Genomic DNA, 20,922 nt, shown 5'->3' with positions numbered 1-20,922 from the left:
ACATTGTATGAGTACCGATCGGATGCGCTCAGCCTGTTTGTTATCATTATATTGTTAAAAGAGTTACTTAAAACTATTACTATTTGTTATGAGTGTTGAAAGAAAACGTACCAGTAACGTAGATGTCGGATGGTAATGTGATCTTGGCTGCGCAAATGCGGTGTTCGTTAGGCGTAATATGGAGATGCGCCTGTACCAACTCATGTACATAGCAGAGCTATGACCTGTGAAGTTATCTCCTCCAACCAATGTGGATGCTCGGTCGTTCCACGCATCTACATGCGATCTATGTCGTACGAGGTAGTTCTTGTCCCCAGTCCTCCGATCGATCACATGTAGTTGAGGTTGGGTGTCACAGGCTTGCGGAATTACCTGCTCCAAATCGAATTGACGCATGACACGATCCGGGAGATGTAGCTCGACGATGTCAAAGCAAATAAGAGGACAACGCGATCTCCAAATCTCGTGGCCCGATGTACATATGTGCGGTAGAGCTTCCATCTTAGCCGCTGTGTAAGGCTGCCATGTCATCTGTAATAGAAATCAATATGCTTAGTAATGTATACAATTTATTCATAACTAATACAAATAGTAAATGTTACTAACCTGCTCGTCCCGTTGTCGATCTAGTGCGTCCCTGTAGTAGACGAGAGTATGTGGGGAGTGGGATCTCGAAAGATATACGCGAAGCCAGCTGCAAACAAATAAACATTGATTAACATTTTCATCTATCATAAAATAGTGAAATTATGAATTTGAATAGTGAATTGAGTGTTGCTACCTTACTGCCAAAAGATCCATCCCGCGCCGATGCTGTGACCCTAATATCGGTTCAAAATCATCCGCGTCATCTTCCTGATCATGTTGCCCATCCGGTCGAACCGTCCGAATAATGGGCCTCCCTATATGAATGTGCTCCCATGACCATATCTGTAACAACATCAAGCATCCACCCATGTCCTTGGCACCCTTACGAGATGCTCGACATAAGTTACGATACAGATACGCTAGGGTAGCACTTCCCCAACTGTACTCATCTACGCGCTCCAAGTCTCCCAGTAGAGGGAGATAGATCAACTGTACCGAGTCGCCGCTCTTGTCCGGAAACAAGATGCATCCAAACAGGTACAAGATGTAAGCTCGGGCATGTCTGTCAACCGTCACATCATCTGCATCATCCTCAAGCGCGCTAAAATGCTGTCGAAGCCAAGTCAGCTTCAATGACGATCCAACGATGATCTTCGGCTGTGAGGGGTCTTGAGGGTTTTCCGGCCAAACCCCTAGCAGCTCATGTACTAATGCTGGCCAATTTCCCTCCCCATGACCAATGACTGCTGGTCCTTCAACCGGCAGTCCCATGATAACTGCCACATCTTGCAACGTGATCGTTGCCTCGCCAACTGTGAGGTGGAAGGTATGTGTCTCCGGCCTCCACCTCTCCACCAATGCAGTGATAAGAGCTCGATCGAGCTCTAAGCCCCCGCCCAACAACCGGTGAATGTATCTGAAACCAGCTAGCTCGACTACGTCTAATACCCTGTCATCCACCTCCCACCGTAACGTACTCGCCTAGTAGTGCTGACGAGTAACCAATTGGGCAGTGGAGCCCTCTCACGCAGCTACGCTCCTGTGTGTCGCCTGAAGCGTAAGCACTGATGGATCAACTGGGCCCGGCATCGCCATGATCGCTGTTACGTGTTTTTCATCGCCATAAGTGTTATAAAAATCATAAAAATATCATGACTTCCCTCGCATTATCCAAATTTGCAACCAATTCAACATGTTTTTCAATGGGATAATGATCTTTCATGTGATATCTCCACCAATTTGCTACCAATTTGCAACCAATATCATGACTTCCTCACCCCAATACACTATAACGGGAAGTGTAAATTTGAATACAAGAATTTGTGATATTAAGGTATTAGAACACTTATTAGAAAGTTCATTACAAATATAAAAGCTAAAAATACCATGAATATATACTAAAACCATTAAACTAACCCTACAAAGTAATAAACTTTCATTGAAGCATTTCATCAAACACTTTATATGCATACAAACCAAATCCTAAAATTCAACTATAAATGTGTAAAATGTAAGCTTAAATCATGAAAACAAGAGAATGTAATAAACAATCAATGTATTTATAACTTCAATTGAAAACAATAATGAACAAAATATTCAATTTGCAAATTGAAATAAATTAGGGTTATGTTATTACCTTAAATGATGATGAATATGAACAAGTAAAGAAGGAGAAGATGAGAATGTAGTTGATTAATTTAGTTAAATGAGAAGAATTGTGAATATGAAGTAAATGAGAATTGAAGAATTTTATTTTTTTAGATAACCGGCAACAGCGAAGGGAAGGAAGCAAATGAAATGAGTGAAGAAAAAGAACAGATACTGCCGTTTTGTACACGTATAAAACCGCCACTTCAAGTGGCGGTTTACCCAAATTTTTTTTTTTTTAAAAAAAAAAATTACCAAACCGCCATTTCATCTGGCGATTTTCTTCAATTCCCTAAACAAAACCGCTACCTCAAGTAGCGGTTATATTAAAAATTAAAAAAAAAAAATTTCAAAATAATCCTACGTGGACGGTAAAGTGGGAATTACTTTTCCATTTTAAGGAAAGTGGGAATTATTTTTTTATTTTGCAATATTGTGGGAATAGACTCTGTTATAATTCAAGAGTACTTTTTAGAGTTATTGGAAGTGAATGATACTTCAAGATTAGGAATTTTTGTTGAATTACAAAATGTATTAAAGTCTCCTATCTCAATGTTGATGATAGAGGTCAAGGTTATGATAATAATTCTAATACGAAAGGAAAATATTAAGGTGTACAAAAGCGTTTATTTGAAATAAACTCTAGAGTTTTATATGTGTCTTGTGCTTGTCATAGTTTGAATCTTGCTCTTTCTGACATGGGATATTCTTCGTTACGAGTTATTCCATTCTTTTGAATTGTTCAACGCCTATAAACAATTTTCTCTTGTTCCACAAAAATGGAAAATATTGCTTCATAATATTTCTGAACTCACTCTCAACTGTTTAATAGTCTTTGGGAGGGTCAAATTAAAAGTATTAAAGCAATTAGATTTTAAGCTCCCAAACTAAGATTAGCTATATCAATGCTTTATGATTCTTGTGGTAATGATACAAAAACAAAGAGTGAAGTAAAGTATGGTTATTTGGTATGAACTTTATTTGTTACAAATAAGATAAGCAAGAACATTAATCTAAGCCTATGTGTGTAAACAGCACTATAGAACAAATATAAGGCATGTTGTTGTCATATTTTGAAAAGTTAAGAGATAAAGGGCTTATTTCTTTCATAAATATTGCTAAAAATATTGCGCTTGATATGAATGTTGATCTCACTCTTTAAATAAAGTGTCATATAATTAGAAGAAAAAAAAAATTTTGATGAAAATGATTTGGAGGATGAAAAAAATCAATCATTTGAAGAATTGTTAAAGATTGAGTACTTTTTGGTTGTGGGTATGGCAATGACTTCTTTGAAAAGTAGGTTTGAGCAATTAAAACATTTTGAAAATATTTTTGGATATTTGTTTGATTCAAACATGTTAAAGACATTAGATGAAAAGGAATTAAGAGAATGTATGTAGTACTACTTTTCACTATTCTTTTTCTCACAAAGATTTCATTTGATATTAATTTAAATGATTTTTACTCAAAATTGAAAATTTTACAATCTACTTTGCAAAATTAACTAATGATATGAGTTGAAATTCTTGAGTTTATTCATTCTACATATTGTTATCTAAATGCTTCAATTCATTAAAATATTTATCATTATTCTAGTGACTGTGACATTAGCGGAAAGAAGTTTCTCAAAGTTAAAGTTGACCAAAACCTACATGAGTTCATCAATGTCACAAGAGTGGTTGAATGATCTTGCAACATATATTATTAATTGAAAAATAATATTTGTAAAACATTGATGTTGATAATATCGTAAATGATTTTGCTTCGGGAAAAACTCGTAAAACTCATTTTATATTTTAGAAATTTTATAAGAGGGGTTTGTTAAAGCAAGTGCCAATAATCTTAATGATGATGTTAACTTTAAACGTATAATCGAACATGCTTTGTCTTGTACTTTGGAGAGGGTCGATAAAGATGTGTCGGATATGAGTAGTTTAAGGTTTAGAACGGTTGATGAGAGTTGCTTGATCAAAGCAACAAGAAAAGATGCAAACTGTGAGTGGCTCGACCAGGCGCTTGATCAAGCAGTGTCTAGCTCGACCGATCGAGCGGTGTTGGCTCGGTCGAGCAGAATGTCCAAAACAAGTCAGTAGCTTCACTGGAAGCTCGCTCGACCAAGCGAGGTAGTGGCTCGATCGAGGGGTAGTCGAGCAGACTACATTGGATCCTGTTTTTTGTCAGAATTTGTAGTGACTATGCAATAATATGATGCATTACTCTATTGTTTATTGTAATGTTTATTGTCATAGTTAATTAGGGTGTTAATTGGGGTGTTACATGTAAGTTTATGGTGATTTATGAGGGAATACTAAGAGTGATGAATACCTTGCCTATAAATAGAATTCATCACTCATAATAACATACACAAAAATATAAATAAATAAATAAATATACTGTTGAGAGAGCTATTGTATTGTAAGAAACTTGAGAATTTTCTTACTTTACTTTAGTATTTGTGATCTTAAGAGATTGTTTTCAAGAGAAGGGAAGGTTTATTATACTTGTAATTGTTGAATTCAATATAATAAACTACATTTGAGGGGGAGGTATCCAAGATACCTCATATACACTAGTGTTCATCTTTGCATAATATTTTTATTTGTTTTTCATTGTTAAACCACTTTGTGGCTTTCATTTTCAGGGTTTATTTTTTTCATTTGGCATAGGACCTAATAAACGCCAAGACGACATTGCCATCAACTACGCCACTTTGATTATCAAAAAATGTCACATAATATGTGATCCTGCACACAATAAAATGTGTTGCAATATGTGGTATTGGTTGAAATTTTGCTTTTCTTAAAAGAAAAAAGAAGTTTGTTAATTGGATTGGTTTAGATATAATGATTTTCCAAACAAACTAACAAAGAGATAAATATAGCTTCAAGAAGAAGGAAAAAATACGCAAAAAAAGGGAAAGTTTCACGGGGGCGCATATATGGACTTTATCAGACCAAGATCAATAATAGCGCACTTTTGTGAAATATTGTGTTGAAGTAAGAGCCGATCCCTATAACATTGGTGATGAGTTTGATCATCTCATTGCCTATGCTTTAGCTTGCACTCTTGAGAGTGAAGATGTGAATAGCATGGGGTTTGGGAGGATATGTTTTGGATTACTTAATGAAGTAATCATTGGGGATGGCATGACATGCTTTGATGAAAGCTATGGAGTTAAAGAAAGGTGTTGAGGTGTGCATTGATCAAGACAAGGCTCGAGGAGAACGTTGCAGGACCAAGGGCTTGCTCGACCGAGCGGATGCCAGTCTAAATTTCTTTCGACATTCTGTTTATTGCGGGAAATTCTTAGGCTTTAAAGATTTTTTCCTAGAGTCTTCTAATATGTTGTGGGGCTATAAAAGGGGGTTTTAGCTTAGAACATCATTAGGGTATTAGAAAGGTTAATAGAAGAGAGGCAACTAGAGTTATCACCATTAGAGTTCTTCCTCTTTATATTAGTGTGTTTGTGAGAGATTGACATTAAAGGTTCAATCTTTATCTTGAGAAAGTGTTCTCAAGTCTCGTTGCATGTTTTTCAATTACAATTAATATTGGCTCTTTGAGTATTACATCTTGCGGATTTTTCTTACTATTCGTATGATTTCTAAGATAATCGAAATTTCTGTTTGCGTCAGCTTGTTTGTCTAAGCCCATGCCTAAGACCTTTTATAGTCGGTAATCTTCGCTTGTACTTGCTTCTCCAACAAGTACAAACTTGTCATCTACCTATCAATCAAGTCTTCATCTAACTAAGCTTATTGAACCATGAACTCAAGGCACAACTTCAACATAATTTCATTGATTTCTATTGCCACAACTGCTTACTCAATCCTACTTTCTTATTAATACTAACTTCAAAATTATATTTGGTTATTTTGAAATGAGGATGACAGTAATTTACTTCTTGTTGATGATACCAAACATTAAATATTATATTCACTCATATTTGTTCTTCAATGATGTGTCTTCATATTATTTTTCATACTTTTTCATTGCATTTCATATTTAGGTGGAGGTTTTGTAGTTTCCACATGTTTTGAGGAAAATGAGTACATTGCATGATTTTTGAAAGCTTGATTACAAATAGCTTGGAGTTAAATGAAAGTTAAAAAGGGACCAAAAAGGACCAAAATAGGAAAGAGAGATAGAGTGAGAGACCGTGAGAGGGATAGCTCTATAGTCACATAATTTAAGGAAAGAGAGATGTTAAATGGGGTTAATTAAGGGTAATTAGTAGAGTATTAAAGAGTATAAAAGTGTGTTGAGAATACGGAAATTTGTATAAAAATAAAAATATGACAAATTTATTATGACAAACTAAAATGAAAAATAGAGCAAATTGAGTAAAAAAAGAGGGAGTATAAAGTTTCATATGATTAAACCTCATATCTTTATGGACTAATTTGTTATATTTGAGTTAGTTTGCCTCTTTTGTAACACCCGAATTTCCTCCCTTCCTTCACGATTCTGGTTTCGTTGAAGGGGTTGGAAATTCCATGAATTTCCAACCCCTTCAACGAAACCAGAATCGTGAAGGAAGGGAGGAAATTCGGGTGTTACATCTTTAGTGGTTAATAAAACACTTTTACCAATTAACTCACATGTTAATATTTATAATTGTCGAGTTAAAAGCTACTTCATCTTTTCCTATTTAAAGTCTCATTTACTCTTAACAATTAATCATAAAAGATCAAATAATAATGAATGAAGTACAAATACACACGAATAGAGCATCTTTGGCAATCGCAAACCTACAAGTGTAAATTTGGCTCGTTTGGTAGGTGGTAATAACGATGATAATGAGAATGAAAACTAGTGTAATTTTGGTTGAAAAATCTCTTGGTTACCTTAATATTCATGCTTGTCCAACTTCAATCATATTATTTTCTTTATAAAATTCATTCCAATGCATTATCAATGGAAGAGGTGATATTAGGTGGTAATGAAAATTTGTAAACAAAAAATTTTTTTTGTGATGGAAGTTTCATTACCATGGGAATAAAATGAAACTTCTGATGAAATTTTATATTATAAATGATTTCCATTACCACCATTTAATAGCACTAATCGAACGGGACACTAGAATACTAGTGGTATGGTTTATTCAAGAAATACAAATGTAGCAAGAAACAATTGATTTAAAAGATTGATCTTAAAACGTCTAATAAGTTGCTCTACTAATTGTTCATAAAACTTGTTAATATAAACTAAAATAAGCGAATATTATCTTTTAAATATAAATTGGATGTATTGCATCAATATTCATCAATATTTAAAGAGATCATAAAATATAAATAGATAAACACACAATTTATATACTCTTACCAATCAACATAAAGTTTTATACCATAAAACTTCACATGATCTTACAATCAAGATGGAAAAAACATCTTATAATATTATTATACCCCAATTGTTATAATCATGAACTAATAATAATCATTTTGTACAACTTAAGACAACAATCTCTTGAACAATTCATGAATCAACCATCAAAGTGACATAGCCAAGAAATTAAATGCCCAACATCTATGACTATGACTATACCAACCAACAACTATTAAGTTGTGATCTTGCTGATTCCCTAAAACTTTTTACCCTCACCAAACAAAAATGTGTACAAAACAACCCTAAATTACCACACCCAACTTTACTAGTCTTCAACAAATAACAAGCTACACCTCCATCTTCTCCTTTTCCTTGTATTAATACCCCAAATGCTTTTGTAGAATCCCCTGTTTGCCCTTCAACTTCTTCAAGAATACCCATTTCACCCTCTTTCAATTCCTCCACAAGAATGATCCCTTCTGGGGATGGTTCTTCCCCTTTAACCCATCTACCCTTTAAATGGCTCCAATCATCTGCAATTGCTTTCTCTGTCTTTAATTTAGTACCGGGCTCACTGTACACGTGGACGAATAAGGGAGCTTCTTGAAGATTCTTCACAATTTCTCCCACTGATTCTTTCACCCAACGGTCTAGCTTTTCCGATTCTGCTGTCATATTGTAATTGTGGGTCCTTTCTTGAACTAATTGAATCGCTGAGCAGTTTGCTGCCATCGTCGGAGCTAACCGAACCCGATTCTTCTGGGAACTTGGTGACTTGACCCGGTCAATGACTTGATAACTCTTGAGTGTTATTCCTCCACTTGATCGGAGACCCAAAGACGCCATCTATGGCCGTAAATCGGGCCAAATACCAAACCCAATTGTAAGCCGTGAAAATTAGAGATTAAATCTTTTCAGTACCAATCAATTTGAGAATATTAAAATTGAAAATGATAATAATCTGGGTAAATGTTAGAATTTTGAAAGTAAATCAGAATTGAAGAGGGTAAATAAATGGATCTGGTGAAGCAAATAATGAATATATTTAGAAAAAAAGGAAAAAGTTGTTTCGGAGAAGAAGAAAGAAATGGGTTTTAATTTGAAAGGCGAGTGTTCGAATAAGGCGAGGATAATGCAAAGCGCGCGCTACTGCGTGACTAACATTCCACGTCATATACCACATAGGATTAAACATTGACAGCATGGAAGATTGGATATTCCACGTTAGCTAAATAATTTGTAACGTAAGAAGAGCACGTGGTTTTTTGAGATAAGCGCGTGCTGGGCTCGGGTAGTTTGTTGGTTGGGCTCTACCATACGTTAGTTTTAGCGTAGACGCGGCGTGTTCGTTGCGTCAAAGTTTGTGTTGCTTGTGAGATTCATTCCGCGATTTCGGGCGCCGACAGGGTTGACAGCCCAATTGCATTGAGTTAACAAAGCCCAAGTTGTTTTACTGATAATTGGGATTCAGTTCTACACAATGTAAAAAACATGAACTTTTTTGCACAAATTCTCAAATAAGAAAGTTTTTATTACGAGATTATTTATATGGAGATAGCATAATATGTAATTTTTGTATTAAAATGGTTATCTATAATTTTAAAATAATCATTTATAATTTTAAATCGATCATTTTATAGTTTTAGAGTGATTATATATACATAAGTTATAACCTTAAATTAATTATTTACAATCTCAAAATAATTAATTGAAAAAATTAATTAATTATATGAGCTCGTTTCATGGTGAGATGATTTCTTACAAGACTTGTTTCCGTAAAGAATCACAAAATGATGTTTCCCCAATGTATCTTGCATTTGTGATATGTTTGTGAATGAAACTTTATTATTTTCTTGGGATAAATTTTTTTAATTTTGCGTTGAATAACTTAACATTGTTAAAGGATCAAGAAAATAAAATTAATTCGATCTCTTTAATTCCAATAATAAAATGTTGTGTTAATGTAGAACCTGAACAGTAATTGATAGAAGCATGACAACAATTCACAAGGCAACAAATGAAACTATTATTAAGAAAAATTGAGTCAAAAAAAATTGCATCATAGAAGGAAAAAGATGAAAATTTGAAAAATAAATGAGGCTAAAAACAACATTCTTGGAAGAACCCTTAAACAAATTCAGAGAAGATGCAAAAGTATGGCACATAAATCTCGCCATTTCATTTTGGAGTTGTGTGTTTTTGTTCTCAAATGTGAAGAGGATTTCAAAAATAAAAAAATATATTATCACTTGTTCGTTGTTATTAGAAGTGTTTAAAATAGATCTGATGATCGGAAATTCTCCCCACCAGTAATCAAATCCGATTCCGACTTAAAAAATGAATTACAACTATGTAAAAAATAATATGGACACAAAAAACCCAATTTCAAACTGACTCAAAACATCTAATCTGATATCAACCCAATGACCTAAATGAACACCTGTAATTATTACTAATAGCGAACAAGTAATAAAAGATTTTTTGAATAAGAATTTTGTTTAACCAGTTTCCTTTTGTTCACTGTTAACAGCAACAACAAACAAAGTCGCGATAGGTATTTTACTTTTTTAATGTGGTATTTCACTTGTTTAATGTTAGTAACATTAAATAAGACTTGAATACAAGCTCGAATAAAGAGACGCTTATTTTAGAAGTTATATTTCCAAAAAAAAAATGTTGGTATTTTTTTTTATTATAAAAAGTTTATTTTCTTCAAAAGTTCTTATTGTATCCATGATTTAATTTCTAAGATACAGATTGTAACTAAATCAGTCTTGCCTAATTAAGTACAAACAATTAGAAAAAATGAGATCAATTAGGGAAAACTTTTTTTTTTTCTTAAAAAAAAAAAAGCATTTTTAAAAAGTTATTAAGTATGTTTCTCTTTATTCCAAGCTAGTAAGGAATTAATCATTATTAGTGATAGTTATCCTTAATGAATCTGTAAAGAAATCAACAAATTAAACGTGTTCTTTTTACTAACAACGACCTATTAGAAATAGAATAAAGGGATTTTCTTAGCAATTGGATTGCTCGTTGTTATAAATAGCGGGCCATTATGAGTTGCCCGCCCCATTTTCATCATCATTCTTTGTTCACCATCATCTTCTTCATTTACCTCCACACCTTTATCTCTTCATTCATCATCATCATCATCATCACCATCAACTCGACACCATTTTGATCATCATCATCATCATTGTTTTCTCTATCATCATCACCATCCTCTCCTCGTTCATCATCTCCTTACTATTTTCATCGTTAACACCATTCCTTTTGTCTTAATATTTCAAGTACATATTGTTAAGATTAATGGTGTGACTTGAGTGCAAATGTGTGCATTCATGTGTGACTCATGGGATGGAATCCTATGGATGACTTGAATGGGTGCATTAAGTTGTTACTTAATGTTTGTGATTTATGATGAAGTTTAAGAGCTTGATTAGTTCATGAAGTTATTTGACTTAACAATGGGAATTATGGCACTTAATGAAGAAGTGTAAATGTTTGATTGAAGATGCTCTACTATATTTAGTCGAACAAAACTGTCAGAAAGCACACTAAAGGTCGTTCGACCGAGCGAGCTCCTGGGTGGGTCGAGCGAACAAACAGAATGTATCCAGAAGCTACCTGTAGCCTGCTCGACCGAGCGAGCCTCTGTTTCGGTCGAGCGAACCTTCTGACTTTTCCCAGGACACTGTTTTCGTCTTTTTAAGTTCTTGGAGCAGTTTCAAAGTGATTAATTCTCAGCATTAAGGCCGTAATCTTATTGAATGTAATTAGTACTATAAATAGTGAGCTCATTAGCAAACCAAAAACACATCAAACACAAACCCCTAAGCCTAAACACATAGCCTTTGCATTCTCTTACATCTTTTGTAATACTTCATTCTAAGAGTTGTATTTATCAATTGTGATAATATAAGCAAGTAACTACACACCACGGAGGACGTAGCCATCATTGGGTGAACCTCCTTAAATCTTTGTGTTCTTTTTGCATTGTTTTATTTCCTTTAAACATTGTCATAGTCATTGAAATTATATCGGTTCATCAAAGTTACTTCGTGCCTTTCGATCTTGGTAACATTAGAGCTTAAGTTTCATACTTAAACTCTAATCAAGCAATTATTTCAATTGGTATCAGAGTCAAGGTTGTTTTTACGGGGGTATAAGAAGTCTTTTGTTGGTGAAACATGTCCACGATTAAGCTTAACATAGAGAAGTTTGATAGGAGTGTGAATTTTGGCTTATGGCAAGTCAAAATGAAGGTCGTTTTGATTCAAAATGGTTTGCAAAAGGTCATTGATGGTGTAGACTAAATGCCGGAAGGAACGACCGCGGCGAGATGGGAAGAGATTGACACAAAGGCACTATCAGCAATCCAACTTTGCCTTTCCAATGATGTTCTAAGAGAGGTTGTTAAAGAAACCGCAACCAAGGGGATATGGGAGAAATTGGAATCACTCGGTGTTAAGTGCTGAACGATTTAATCGGCTGTCATCCGTATCATGGATGGTAGCATTTTGTAGGATTTAGTTCAGGTTCCGATCCAGGCCGCAGGAATTACTATTTATCGAGAACTTAGTTGCTTTTTGTTTCTTTATTGATGACTTAATGATGATGTGTTTTTTTTCATTTTGAGTTATCAAATGTAATATTTTACTTTTGTTTTAAACAATTTCAGTTTTTATGATTTAAAGTTTTTAACAATTCGGCATTTTGAGACTTTTGCACTATTTTTGTATTAAACATTATTATTAAATGTTAATTATGTATCGAGATTGCCGCTCCTATTACATCATTAGAATACCAAAAACACATCAAACATAAACCCCTAAGCCTAAACACATAGCCTTTGCATTCTCTTACATCTTTTGTAATACTTCATTATAAGAGTTGTATTTATCAATTGTGATAATATAAGCAAGTAACTACACATCACAGAGGATGTAACCATCATTGGGTGAACCTCCTTAAATCTTTGTGTTCTTTTTGCATTGTTTATTTCCTTTAAACATTGTCATAGTCATTGAAATTATATCAGTTCATCAAGGTTACTTCGTGCCTTTCGATCTTGGTAACATTAGAGCTTAAGTTTCATACTTAGACTCTAATCAAGCAGTTATTTCACATATGATGAATCATCACGACCCACATTGTCTTATCCACTATTAAAGGTAACATAGTAATGAGCAAATTTTATTAAATGTAGATTAATTTCTTCTCACAATTTCACATGATAACTGTTAGCGTTTTATTTTAATAAACGGCAAGGGTACGGTTGTTGTAGTACGATTACGGGTCAAACACCAAGAAGGCTATGTGTCTAGAATAATTCAGTCAATCAATCACAATTGAACAACTAAATTATGATAAGTTTAAACTAAACTAAGATTGCAATGATGTAAACTTGATTCAATAAGAGAAAAAGGCCTAGGGCAATTGAAACAGTCCAAACAAACGTAAACAGTATAATAATACTGTCCACAACACAGCGGAAGACTTAAAGTGGTCTGGACTGAATATGACTTGTGATTTGATGATCACAGCAACTAATATCAGAGTTATTTAAAACTTTTTACATACATAAGTAAATAATATTTACAAAATATTATGAAATTATTACAATTTAATTTACGAATAACTAATTTACAAAATGTATTTCAAAAGAAATCCTCGCCTCGCCCGTAACACATATTACATGTAGACATCCTCTCCACCGCAGAGCTAACCTGAAAATGGATCTATCCCCCGTAAGGGATAGGCCCCATCAAAGACTGTTAACAACTAAATTGTTGAGTAATCCGACAAACTATTACATTTACATATAAGTTATTAACAAACATCTTCAATTAAATTTCTTGCTCAATTGGTAACTACTTATAAACATTATTTTATCCAAATTCGAACTCTTTTAAAAGACCATTTGGTATCGTTATAAACACGGCTAAGTACCTTTAGTTCATAATGAATCAAAACACGGCTATAACTTTGCAATTTAATAGCAAAACTCAAAATACAGCTATTACTTTATAAATCAATAGCGAACAATACGGCAAATAAAACATATGATTTCATTGCAAAACAAACAAAACTTTATATACCAAACGTATTTAATCAAAACCCATATTAAATTAATAATATAATAACACTTAAAAACGTGAGAATATGTATGGAACGTCAGGAAGTAGGCTTGATCTAAATCCTGAGAACACGGGTGATCGTCATCACCGAAAATACGGTTCTTGCAAGAACGAAACGGGATCGGGGACTCGAGACTGATCCAAATAGCCATTACCTATTATCAAGCTATAGGATTTCACAATAATCTGGATACAAATATCCGTTGCCAATTCTCACAAACGGACATTTTTCAATGTCGGATATTTTATAATAAAACAAAACAAGAATTCACTTGATTTTCTTTGAAATCAACAATCATTACTTAAAATATAAATCAATTCATCATCAATCATCAACATATAAGAACTTGAGTTACTAATTTTACACCAATCTTAAATCCCAATATCCAACTTATATCCGATCCAAATAATATCAACTAATCAAATACCCAATTGATAATTATGTTCCCAAATTTGATACTTGAACCTACACCCATAATAATCAAATAATAATCATAACTCAACAATACCAATCAATAAAGAAAGAATAATAACCCTAAATTGATCCCTAATACCCAATAAATAACCTTAAACATTTGATTAAAAGAATACCCAATTTATTTCATAGTTTCTAATCCCACTTTATAAATCCCGTATTAGTACATTTCAGGACACCTATTAGTATTTTAGTCATAACTTTCTCATACGAACTCGTATAGAGGCGATTCAAGTGGCTATGCGACCATGACTCAGAGCTCTAAAATTCTAATGCACACACTAAAACCCAGAAACAATCATAACTACCCCAAAAATGGCAAAATAGAAAGCTTATTCTCGATTTTCATGACAGCCTGCTAGTATTTTGGACATAACTCTCTCATACGAACTCATTTTGAGGCGATTCAAGTGCCCACGCGACCGTAACTTACAGCTCTACAAGTCTCATGAAGGAATCAGAACCCAGAAACGACTCTAACTATCTCAAAAACAGCCAAACAGATTCAGACAGAAACTTGCTCTGATATTCAGAACTTTACTCTCAACTTTGAACATGAATCAACAACCATTTAAGAACTTAAAACTACTTTAAAACAATCAATTTATACTTTAATAAATTAGTTTGTGAGTTACCTTTGAGCAAGATTAATTCCGCACAAAATTTCAGAAAATCAAAACCAAGATCCACTTTAGCTAGCAAGTTCTTCTATGGTTTGATGAACTTCAAACTAGTCTCCTCTTGATGCTACTTTAATTAACCATAAAAAGCCTAACATAAAACAATCAAATATCAATTTAAGGCCCTATTAACCATGAAATTAATATACAAGTATGAAATCAAGAACACATAAAGAAATCTTACTTCTAACCCAAAAGAGATGGAGATGGTGATAGTACTAGATGTGTTCTCCTTCTTCTACAATAGCTACAATCATCCAAAACACTTCAATTAACTCCCATATTTCATACTAATTTTGTAGAGATCTCAATTGAATTTTTAAGAACCCTAAATTGAAATTGGGGGTTTCTAATATAAATACTAACTACCTAAATCATGGGGGTTTATGAACTTAGGATGGAAAAGTAAACTAAAATTTTTCAGATTGATTTTTTTTTTTTTTTTTTTTTTTTTTTTTTTTTTGTTTGCTTTGGAAGAGGATGAGATTTTTCAGAAATTTTACTCTAAGTTGATAATGAAGAAGAAAGGTGAATGGATTTTATAGGCTTGTATAGGTTTATAAACAAGAAAGGGTTAGCTTTGATGAATCATAAGTTAGGTGGCAAAATTATGGGCGATTCAAATTCATACTCATACTCATTAAAGTATGAGGTGGATAATATACCTATATTTTTCGTCGTATAATGTATTTTGTCTCTAAAAATAATAAAACTGATATCTAAAATTCGTAGTAAAATTTTACTTTTAAAATGACAACTCATATTACTTATTAAAATAGTAAATTTTAACAAAGTCGTTTTTATAATTGTTTCAGCAATGACAATTATTCCCACTAATATGCATGCTAATATGCATAGGATTTGACAAATGTTAGTTATGTCGTCTAGGTGTTAGGTAGAAGAATTATTCCTTTTCGGGATCGTAATCGACTAATTACGGATTGAATAAAGTTCTATCTTAATCTCAACTTTCGTAATTTTGATTAAGTCAACCTTTAACAAGACTAATTAAAAATCAATTCTCAACTTTCGTGATTTTGAATGGCAATAAAAGGAATTTAACTTGTACAGCTAAAAGACTTTTTTACCTCAACTAATTAAAAATCGACTAATATACTTTTCTACCTCAACTTTCGTATTTCGGAACATGAACAGCTAAAAGACTTTAACTTAAGTGGATTATAACATATTCAATCATACCTAGATAACAAAAACCAATAAATTCGTTAAGAATCTAATCTAATTGTGTAACAGTTGCAACAGTCCCCGTATATAAATCACACTAATAAATATGTTTGCAATAAATAATGCGAAAATCTTAAATTCCAAACTGCTGAAATCTATTAAAATTTAAAATCGTTTGAAAACAAAAGTTTAAATTATTACAATTGAGAGAATAATACATATTGTTTTCTCAAACCATAATAAAGGCATAAATACAATGATCATCAAAGTCACTAATAAATAAAATAAAATGCAGCTAAATCCTTGATAAAGAAAATAAATGTTGTGGCTTGGACCGAAACTTAAAGCTAAACCTTCCTGCAATATACTGCCATTCATGATACGGATGACAGCCGTTTGAATCGGAATCAGCGCCTAACGCCAAGTACAAATTCCTCAACAATGTAATACTATGACAATCATAATATATTCACAAGATATGCAAAGTACATTTCAAAACTTGATTTTAAGTTCCTCAGTTCTCGTTTCTCATTTTCAGTTCTCGAATACTTTTAACAATTTTTCACATTCATCACATGAATGTAAATAAATATCTTTGCTACAGTCACCTACACTTGTTAATTATAAGGTTCATCTAATAGATCTGCTTAATTAGATCCAAAATCACATTTGCATAACACACATAATAATGACTTTCTGATATATGTAAGGGTCTGGCTAGAGGAGGAACATATTCCAAACTCTAACTGTGATGGGAGCCGTCGCTCCACTAATTTTTATGCTCGAGCTTCTACAGGATAGGACTTTCTCGGTCCCCCTGTCTAACCCCGCATTTCTACGTGTCGGGAAACACAGGCGCCAGATTACATGCCGGTCCGTGGTTCGATATTTCCTTATTATCAGAGTCATTCATCCAAGTACACATAAGTTCAGAAAAGACTCCATGTTATCTATTTCACATTGCTATAAGTCGACCCTAGTCTAGTCAAACTCCAAGTCAACATTATCCTCTTAAGGAAAAGTCAACATATTTGCTAATTCAATAATTAAGAGATTATCAATGAATAAAATTTCACAAATTATAACAAGGTTCTAGAGGCTATATAAGTTCTCTACAAGACTATAGAAACTTATAAAACTAAAGGCAAATATTTCATAATATTTATTAAGGAATTTCCATCGATTAAACATGTAAATTAATTAAAAATTTATAATAACCAACAAAAATATTTTAAAAATATATTAGAGGTTCAGAAGTTATATGAAGTTAGTTTTAGACCATAACGTTAAAGAAAAACAAGCCTATGGATTCTAACTAAATTGTTTGGCCAATTTATCGATAAGCCGACATAAAATTATTGATGTCCTCAAATGTCCTCATATAATTCTACTGTATATGAAAATGTCTCATAAAAATTTCAAGTCCAAAATAGTCCATTTAGTATATATTTCATATTTTATTATTTTTGAATTTACCGTTTTATTTAAAATTCACAAGGGTCCATAGATGGTCATATAAAACTATCTAATAATCAAATTTCAAACCTACTGCTCATATAAGAGTCTCATAAAACATATAGCTCGAAATTACGTCATTTAGTAATTATTTCATATTTTTGCATTCTACGTTTTATCAATAAGTAATAAAAGACATAGTAAAAATTTATAGAAAAATGCCAATAGTTTATATTCTGGTCCAAACTTGTAGAAAACATAATACGATGAATTTATAAATTTTTTTATCCATTAAGATTATATTGAACCCCCTATTATATAATAGAACATATTTTATTATTTAAAATTCCATAAATAACCATTTTAATAAAATAACTTTAAGGAAATGAACCTAAATGATTTTCAAACTTTTATCTACTGTGGAGTTCATATAAAATACATTCCTAAAGTTACTAAGCTCACGCAAAATTTATTCTCAACAAGAACTTCACAAAAACGTCACAAAACACTGTTTTTTACGCATTTTTACATAATAGAAATTCATAAAATTTACATGCATGAACATTAAAGTGAAAATACACATAATAAACCTATATCCATCATTAATATCATATAAATGAGAAAATTTCAGATTTATATATTTTTCTTTTATGACTTTAATTTAATATCGTTTCGGGAAATAATCGCAATACTTGAAAATTTATAATATAAACATATGAATAACATTTCTAAAATTAATATATATATATATATATATATATATATATATATATATATATATATATATATATATATATATATATATATATATATATATATATATTATAAATTTTCAATTTATAACATGTATATACTTAAACTTATAATAAACACTTTATCTTTACTTTGAACACAAAAATGTGTTATTCTTACTTTAAGTCAACATGCAAGATATAAATTAAATCAATCTAACATATTGTCATATATTTCACATACTCATGTAAATATAATATAAATGTCACATAGTAAGAAAGTTAAGAAGTGTGTACCATAAGCCACCAAGGGTGCAAGAGAAATAATAAGAAATAAAAAGTCCAAAATAAGAGGAAATAAGCTTTAAGAATAATCTTCAAGGTTTCAAGAATAATAATCCAAGCTCTCAAAATAATAATACTAGAACCTTACAAAAGTTGATGATTTTGGCTTAGGAAATGATAAAATTATTTTCTATCTTTATCTCTAACTCCAATTATAAATTTCACATTCAACTTAAAGTCCAAATCTCTCACCATCATAAGTCCCTTTTCGGCATGTCTTACTAAAATGCTCATAACCTCTATCTCCGAACTCCAAATCCAATGATTCAAGTGTCTAATTGCTCACAACTCCAAGATCCATATTTCTTAATAACAAACTATAGTGTTAAAATGAGTATAAGAAGGTCGAACATCCACAAAACAGAAGGTTTTTGAAATTGGCTTACTCTTAGTTGTCCAAAATGTTTGAGGGTAAAACATAACCTTTCATGCTCCAATTAACGCAATTCTTGGGTCTAAAATATGTGGAACTTTGTGTACAAACCACCATAAGGTTTATTTATACATGCATGAGGAGGAATATGGGTAAACACTTCATATTGTGTTCATGAGGAGGAATAAACCAAATTAATATATTTATCAAATCAACCAAGTTTAGAAGGAAATTTATGTTATTATAGTAAATCAAATTAACTTTGATAAAATTAAGTACATTGAAATCTTTACTTTATATATAATAATGACATCTAACAAAACAAGACTTAGTTTATTCAAACTTAAGAGTTTTAAAAATTAAACTCTCATTATGTTTGGCACATAAGGATAAATAACTAGATAAGTTACTAGTACTAATCCATACTTAAGGCTATTTAAGCTAAGATTAAAAGAGTTAAAAATAGGGCTATTACAAATTGCATATTACGATTTATACCAACCTCTTAAAAGAAAACTACTCATTAAATGAATGCATGGAAGCAATTGAATTTAACAAATAAACAAAACCAACAACAATAAACATAATTAGAGGATTGAAGAACAATAATACCTTGAAATATGATGTTCCAATGAAGAATGATGAGAACAATATAATAAAAGTGCATTAGAAAGATTCTAATTGAGAATGTATACCAGAATATTGTTAAGGTCATGTCACATCCATATAAACTCCAAGAGTTATATGTGTATGTGGCACGACCTAATTTATTAAAGAAGGAAGGGACATATTTTTGATAACAAGGAGTCTCTGTTAGTAGCTATTAGACTGTATTACATTCGTAGAAATAAGGAGTATAGAACTGAGACTTAAAATCAAACTATGTTAACGTTGAAGTATATGTTAACTAGGAGCAACAATTAAAGAAATATCACCTAAAATAATGTCATTGCCTAAGGCATCCTCATTGTCAAGTTCCAATTAATTCCATCATATGTTGCTCCTAGGTTAACTCATGTGATTTGCAGGTTCATTTTGAGGTGGTTCAAGAGAAGTATAAGACAACGGTGGAGCTAACTTAGAGATTTTGACTTTCTTAGGTTAGAAATAGTATATACGTTGGAGAAGGAATAAATGAAACTACATGTATATTATGTGATTCCCTAAAGCTTACCTCTTCTACATACAACTATAAAGAAGGAATATGCGTAAACTTAACCTCACATAGCCTCTAATGCCTCCACATCATCAATAGGATAGGCTAAGAATTGTATATTCATCCCATATTTAAAACTCAAATTCACACTAATAGTTATTGAGTCAATCTCAATTGTTGAACATATATGAAGTTTTAATTAATTCATCCAAGGTCACGTTCGAATTGCATACAAACAATTTGCATTTATCACCAACATAACCAACATCTTTATTACTTGGACGGAATCATTTATTCCATAAACATAACATAGTCACACGTTAAGATGTCCTTTTCTACAAGATAGAAATAACATCCAAATCATTATAAGTTCATGGTATGAACAAAATATAACAGGTACAAGCACATTAAACATCACCATCAAGTTCAAATTCAGTGAAGAAAAACTAAATAAGTACTTTAACCATTAACTACTATATAATTTCATAAAAAAAAAAGAAAAAAACACAAACAATAAAGTACTAAAACTAATAGTTAAGTACCTTATATCAAATGGGGAATGGGCAAGTGAAGATTACCTTTGCAAATTTGTGGCCTACATATAAAATGAAAAAAGACTTTTAAATAATTTAGTAATTTTACCTCAAATCAATCTAAGTATTATGCCTGATAACACTTTAGAGCTAAATAAAAGGAGGAGAGAAATAAAATCAATAAGTTTTTTTAATGACATTTTAGAGTGAGTAGTTTTCGTTAGTTTTTGATTCATTGTTTCAGGAATTAGGGGAAAGAAAGAGAACAAAATAACTGTTG

At 32.0% G+C, this 20,922-nt stretch overlaps 1 protein-coding gene and 1 long non-coding RNA gene across 2 annotated transcripts; both read right to left on the bottom strand.

Annotated features, from left to right (window-relative positions):
• Nucleotides 1–7,533: 7,533 nt before the first annotated feature.
• On the bottom strand, nt 7,534–8,662 carry LOC130818915 (uncharacterized). Its single transcript, XM_057685178.1, has one exon. It carries the CDS (start codon nt 8,410–8,412, stop codon nt 7,780–7,782), a length of 633 nt encoding a protein of 210 aa, XP_057541161.1. The 5' UTR covers nt 8,413–8,662; the 3' UTR covers nt 7,534–7,779.
• A 4,426-nt stretch (nt 8,663–13,088) lies between these two features.
• Nucleotides 13,089–15,381, bottom strand: LOC130818914 (uncharacterized). Its single transcript, XR_009044036.1, has 3 exons — nt 15,049–15,381; nt 14,820–14,955; nt 13,089–13,310 (listed from the first exon to the last, which is right to left on the bottom strand). It is a non-coding gene; the product is annotated as an uncharacterized LOC130818914 (long non-coding RNA).
• Nucleotides 15,382–20,922: the final 5,541 nt, after the last annotated feature.

Source organism: Amaranthus tricolor, chromosome 7 (genome assembly GCF_026212465.1).
Source record: "Amaranthus tricolor cultivar Red isolate AtriRed21 chromosome 7, ASM2621246v1, whole genome shotgun sequence".
Lineage (NCBI taxonomy): Eukaryota > Viridiplantae > Streptophyta > Magnoliopsida > Caryophyllales > Amaranthaceae > Amaranthus > Amaranthus tricolor.
Note: the sequence above shows the minus strand (reverse complement) of the source record. Positions and strands in the feature narration are given on the sequence as shown.

What these genes read in the sequence shown, in the direction of transcription:
- LOC130818915 (XM_057685178.1), bottom strand. Translation starts at nt 8,412, where the DNA reads ATGGCGTCTTTGGGTCTCCGATCAAGTGGAGGAATAACACTCAAGAGT.